Here is a 6000-nt window from a genome sequence, read left to right as displayed (position 1 = left end):
TCAGAAAATCTAGGGGTGCGGTAGTTTAACAATTTCTTCAGGTAATTCTGATGCATTAAAATTTGAGAACTGTTGCTATAATCAAGACTCTCAGGAAATGATTTTGTTCACAATTTGTCCTCAATTGTGAAGATAGTTGTGTAAAATATTTTTTAGTAATAGAATGTCAGATAAAGAGATACTTCCCATCGTGTAGCCACGAAGTATGTGTTAAGCACCTACTGTATGCAGAAGAGTATGCTAGCTACTGTAGCAAAAGAAAAGATGAATAAAATATGGTTGCAACCATCCGTGAGCTCAATTTGCCAATGAAATAGAGATGTAAGTAGCACAGCAGCCTGCCTCATTGGCGGCTATGGGTAATACCCTTTTGCAAAATGAAAAATATGTGCTAAATTCACCATTGTACCATGGATCTTACCAAACTACCCTTTGCTTTCTTCAGGGATGAAGAAATGGAGGGTGTTCATTAAAAGCTTAACAGTTTCAACCATAATGTTAATATGTTTAGCGACTGAAAGACAATGCAGCCTCACACTTCTTTGCCACTTTTTTTGCCTTACAAATTAGCCCCAACATGGCATAAGTATACATATGTAACAAACCTGCACGTTATGCACATGTACCCTAGAACTTAAAGTATAATAATAAAAAAACAAAAAACAAAAAACAAAAAACACCAAATTAGCCCCAACTCCGGGAGCCTGAGGTAGATCCGGATTACAAAGTCATCTTCTACCTGTTCAGCAATTAAACAAATTTGCAATAGACTTTTCCTTCTATTTCACTTTTATTAAAAGAAGTGCTAAGGTACTGAGATGCAGTACATCATATTTATTACCAAAATTATTAACAAATATACAAAACTTGTACATGTAATTTTCTTACATCCATTTATTCCCTATAATACTGATTTTTGTTCAAGTAGGTTATCTACAGTATGTAAACATCCCTTGGATTGACCTCACACAGATTAGGAAAGCCCTCTAACCCATGCTTTTATCAGATACTTCTTTTTATTTGGCTTTCATTTGTAGCATCTAATCTCCACATTTGGCACATGGAAGAGACATCTACAGTGCAAAAGAGGCAGGTTTTTCTGGTTTCATTCTGAACAATTTTGCAGGGGCACAGTTAAAGAGCTGAGAGGAGACACGGGCACTCTAACTTGATGGCGTTGGATGAGCTGTAATGCCAACATCTCTTGGTTCAGCCACTAAACTTGAGCATAAAGTCAATGTCTCTTCCTTCACCCACCCTCCCACCCATCCACCCCCATGCAAGGCTGATTCGGTTTTAACCTTGTCTCAAAAGGGTTACGATAAATTCCATCCATCCCAGAACAAGTAGGTTAATTTCACTGAGTAACAAGTTTTCTGTTCTTTCTTGTGGGTTGGTATCTGTGGTTTGATGAGCCAGCAAAACTCTTAAATGGAGAATAAGATAAAAAACAGATATGAGATTAGATCTTTCTGCTTTCAATTGGCATCTCTGTATCCAAGGCCAGAGCCTTTCTGTGGTGGAAAAGCGACAAACGCCTTAGCGAATGGCAGAGAAAAGTCACCCTTGTCATAACACGTTGGACTCCAAGCCTTCGCACAGTGTCAGAAAAATCAAAAAGAAAAGAAAAAAAGGTAATTGAAGATTCTGCCCTCTACTTCCTGGGTTTCCTTTTGCTTATTTAACTTAATCTACCCAAGTAAAGCTGATCCAGAGAGAGCTCTGTTCGCCCGTTCTCCCCCATTCTCACTCTCCAGCACAGTATTGCTCTTGTGGTCGGCTGCGCCTTGTCCGCGAAGCACCCGCGGAGAACGTCTGGATTTGGACGCGCGCCTGCCTCCTGGCTTCCGTCACCACAGTGGCGCGGGTCCCTCCGACGCCCCGTAGAGCTCGGCCAGCTTCCGGAAGCGGGGCCCCCAGTCCGTCAGGAAGTCGAAGTTCTGTTCCGAGTCCGACGTGGCCGACTGCAGGGAGCTCAGCGACCCCGCCACAGAGCCGTCGCCCTCGAACATGTACGTCTGAAGGGAGTCGAAGGGCGGCGCCCACAGGTCCATGTCGGCCTCGTAGAGCTTGGCCAGCACGTAGCTGTGGACGGTGCTGTTCACTGCGCACGTCTGAGGCACGTAGCGGGAGAGGCTCTCGATCTCGGGCAGCATGTCCTGCCGCGTCTTGGGGGCGGTCCCCGCCTGCGCCTCCCGGGGGTTCCACATGGCCGCGATGTCGAAGGCTTCGGTGTCCTCCTCGCCGCCGCCCTCGTCGTCATAGCGGACGATGTTCTCGTGAATGTTTTCCTCGTCGTCGATGATGTATGGTTGTTTCCGGTGCCGCCTCATGGACAAAATGAGCAACACCAGCACTGCCAGGAAGAAAAAGGAGAGTCTGTGTAATTACCTAGGAGATGTGGCTGTGTGTGCGGTGAGTAGAAATAGTGTTGATTCACCAGGGTTGGGGAAGAGCTACCGAGTGGAGAGAGCTCAGATAGCTTTTGGATATCTGAAACGTCGGGGAATTCTAATTTAAGTCCACCTTGTTCTCTTTCTGTAAGTCACGTTGTGGACAGTGACTGTATTTCTTTAAATGGTTTAATTAGAAAAAATTGCATATAGTCTCAACATCAGCGTGCTGTTTTGAAATTGTGTGTGTCTCTACAGCTAACACCCAATTAACAAAGCACAAAGGCCTGTTATGGACCAACATACTCTAAGGACCAGATCATGTGCTCTGTTTATATGATGGTAAATATACGTTTCTCCTCTTATAATGTGGAAGTCTTATGTAGGGGGAGTGCTGCTTCCTTATATTAAATCTTAATAGGATTCTACTCTGTATGTAATCATATTTTAATATGCATAGAGACACAAATACTAAGTATGCGCCAAAGTTGTAGTCTCTTTATACCTCTAAAAAACAACAGAACGTAAGTGATCCCTGGGGTCCAGTAAACTCAGGTTCCTCAGAGAAGCCTTTCGTTAGAGAGGTAGTTGTGGCTTTCTGGACCCAAGGGTGTTTATGGAAGGGAGAGAATGAGCAGTGGCATTTTATATAATTCATCATGTTATTAAAGAAACACCACACTGTTAGATGTGCCCTTGCAGGTTTGGATAAAATTTTATCCCAGCAAATGCACCCCCCCCCCCCCCGAATGTGTTCTCCGGTTTAAAGGGGAGATAGAGATAATCCCATTGAGCTATTTATCTCTCTGACTGAAAACGTTTTTCAGGAAGAGTGTTGAGGTTTTAGCTGTAGAACTGCTATTGATTTTTTTTTTCTGGTGTGTTTTGTTACAGCTAGTGAACAGTGACAGTTTGACACACTGCAAAATAAGACCCCAGTTTATCCAAGGGGAAAAAGTGGAGTACATTCATACATACAGTAAAAGATTACAGACTAATAAAACTCACAACAATGATTCAAAAATTTTGTTGAATGTAGATGTGCTTTTTTATAAATTGCGATTAATGATATTAATACGTAATGTTTGCCCAGATAGCTTTGGTGACAAAACATACACAGGAAATGATGATATGCTTGTGTCTATTTTCTCTGTGTGCAAAAATACGAGGCGTGGACTAAAAGGATGGTGAGATTCCTAGAGAAAAAGAGACTAATAGGACTCTAAGGAAGTGAGGGCTTGAATCGAGCATGAAAGGTTGGAGTGTGATTGGGATTGATGCAGGTTGGAGACCTGAGATTCGAAGTGAGCATGCTGTGTTTGCAGGATTCAGTAAAGTTATTAAACCCAAATGTTTTTAAGGCTCTATGCTAAGCAATGGGGAAACAGTATTGAGTGTGACATGGATTCTGCTCTTGCGAGCTTGTAATCTAAGGAGATTATGGATGCCTATAATTAATGCAAGTCAGACAGTGATAAGGGCTATTAGCGCCACAAGTGTCTCCAGGAGAGTACAGAGGCAGGGCCAATGAATTTTACTTGGGAGACTGAGAAGGGCTTCACAGAGGTGACCTTGAAGTGGTAGGGGTGGTATTTCAGAAAATGCTAGGAAGCAAAATTGGAAGTCTTTTGAGTACCTTGCTGGAGAGAATTCTGATGGTCATGGAGAAGTAGGCTGTTTATATAGAATTAGTCCGTTTTTTGAAAAATAAAGATTGCTACATGTCTTTTTTTTTTAGGTAATCTAATTTAAATAACAAATATTATATAATGCCCTGAAAATCAGATTTTGAGGAAAATGGTCTTATTTAGCTGAAAGGCTTCTCTGACCGAAGAGAATTAGTTCTAGGGGTGGTTTATTCTTTGGGTACTGTAGGCATGGTGTATAGCGCTTATGAGATTTTCTGGGAACTACATACATATGTGAGACATGAAAAAAAAAACCCACGAAGTCAGAATTAATTTAGTTGTCCACAAAATATAGTATTTTGTTGACAAATGCAACTCAAATCTTAAAGTTTCATGAATTATTCTTAATGTGGGATGTGTACTCTTAAAAGTAAGAGTACTTAAAACTGTGAGGATTTTATGACAGCTCTGCTCAATTTAGCTCCTGAAAACTGTTTACTTTTTCTGTAGAGTTCAAAAGACAAGACATCATCATGGGTGGGGAGGAATAAAATAAATTGTCCCTTGCACACCATTTTTAACTTGAGAGCCTCTCCAAGCCAGTCTCTTTAAATCAGTATTTCTGTAATGATGGCTTTTTGTGGGCCAGAGTGAACTTTTAACTTCGATATTTTCCAAAGATAGAAGTAAGGACAGCCAGTCTGGAAATTTCTCCCAGGAACAAGTTTCTTCAAAGGCCTCTTACCGGTTGTCCAGTTCTGCACTCAAGGACCCCCAATGCCACCTTATGGAAACTCAAGGAATTGCAGGGAGGTTTTACCTGTCAATGCAGTCAGGGTCCAGAAACGGTAACAATTTTGTCTGACACAGGGATCCAAGAACTTAGAAAGGTTACTTATTTATACTTTTTCTCTCTTTGCATGGGGCTGAACCAAAACAACAAAATTAAACTACATGTTGTATTTTTATATGTATTTTGAGAAGCACATTCCACAGACCTACCTAGAAAATCAGGTGCTGACATTTTTCACAGGAACTTCTTTCTTTGATCTGTCTCGGTATAGAGGTGAACTTGGGATCAGGGGTGTATGTGAATATCTGTACCTCTATTCTAATTTCAATCCTCAGGGCTTTTTCTCTCAAAACTCAGATTTCTTTTATATTGAATAATACTAGTATCTACTAAATCTGTTTTTCTCTAAGCAAGATATATTTGCTATAGATTGGTTCAATAAGAAGAGCAAGGATATACGTACAGATATTTTCTTTTTTGCGAGAGTTGGTTTAGGTGTTTTTGTTTCTCTGTTTTTGAGTGTGGAATTAGAAAACAATTGCAAGGATGGCCTTACATACCAGGGAGTTGGGGAGCCGCATTGCAGTATGACTTGAGAGGAGAAGGAAGGATTCCTTAACCCCAGTAGTGCCCTCCCGCTACTGGCCTGTAATGCCCTTATTTCGTCAGCAGAGGAAAACTGACCCTGTTTAGTCGCCGTTCCTGGTTAGATGGCCATGGTGCCTGGGAGGGGTACTAATCACCCCAAACAGCTTATTCTCCAGAAATCTGTGTGGTTCACACCATCACTTCCTTCAGCTCTCTGCTCAAAGGTCTTATCAGTGAGGGATTCCCTGACTACCCTGTTTGAAATGGCATCTGTCCCTGTCACTTGTCCAGCCAGGATACCTTATCCCTCTTCCCTTCCCTGTAATACCACCTCCAGAATCAGGATGAGTGTTTAGGAGAAAGGCAGTGCTGTTGAGCCACAGGGGTGCCCAGTGTGTATGGCCTGCCTGCTTTTCAGCCCTGGCTCTGCCTCTGACTTTGGTTTTGAGCCTGTCACTTACCCCTTTGTGACTTAGCTATTACTTAAATGAAGGGGTTAGAAGAGGTGATCATCAAATCCTGTCTAAATTGTAATTTTGATTCTATGATGTCAAAACGAACCTGCTTTGTTCTGAAGTAAACTCAGGAAGGCCAGGAT

General features: G+C 41.9%; 1 protein-coding gene across 7 annotated transcripts in view; it reads right to left on the bottom strand.

Moving 5' to 3' along the window:
- Window positions 1–775: 775 nt before the first annotated feature.
- Window positions 776–6000, bottom strand: part of CDH20 (cadherin 20) — a 233945-nt gene continuing 228720 nt past the window's right edge. For 5 of the 7 annotated variants that reach the window (XM_017867130.1, XM_017867132.1, XM_017867133.1 and 2 more), the window contains one exon: window positions 776–2356. In XM_017867130.1, coding sequence (XP_017722619.1) covers window positions 1851–2356 — 506 coding nt within the window. In that variant the 3' untranslated portion in view covers window positions 776–1850. The remainder of the gene's footprint in view (window positions 2357–6000) is intronic. The other 2 variants (XM_017867129.1, XM_017867128.1) reach the window with 1 other exon arrangement.

The sequence above is a fragment of the Rhinopithecus bieti genome, unplaced genomic scaffold (genome assembly GCF_001698545.2).
Source record: "Rhinopithecus bieti isolate Rb0 unplaced genomic scaffold, ASM169854v2 scaffold_2554, whole genome shotgun sequence".
NCBI classification, from domain to species: domain Eukaryota; kingdom Metazoa; phylum Chordata; class Mammalia; order Primates; family Cercopithecidae; genus Rhinopithecus; species Rhinopithecus bieti.
The sequence above is the reverse complement of the archived record's forward strand: the minus strand, read 5'-3'. Positions and strand labels throughout refer to the sequence as shown.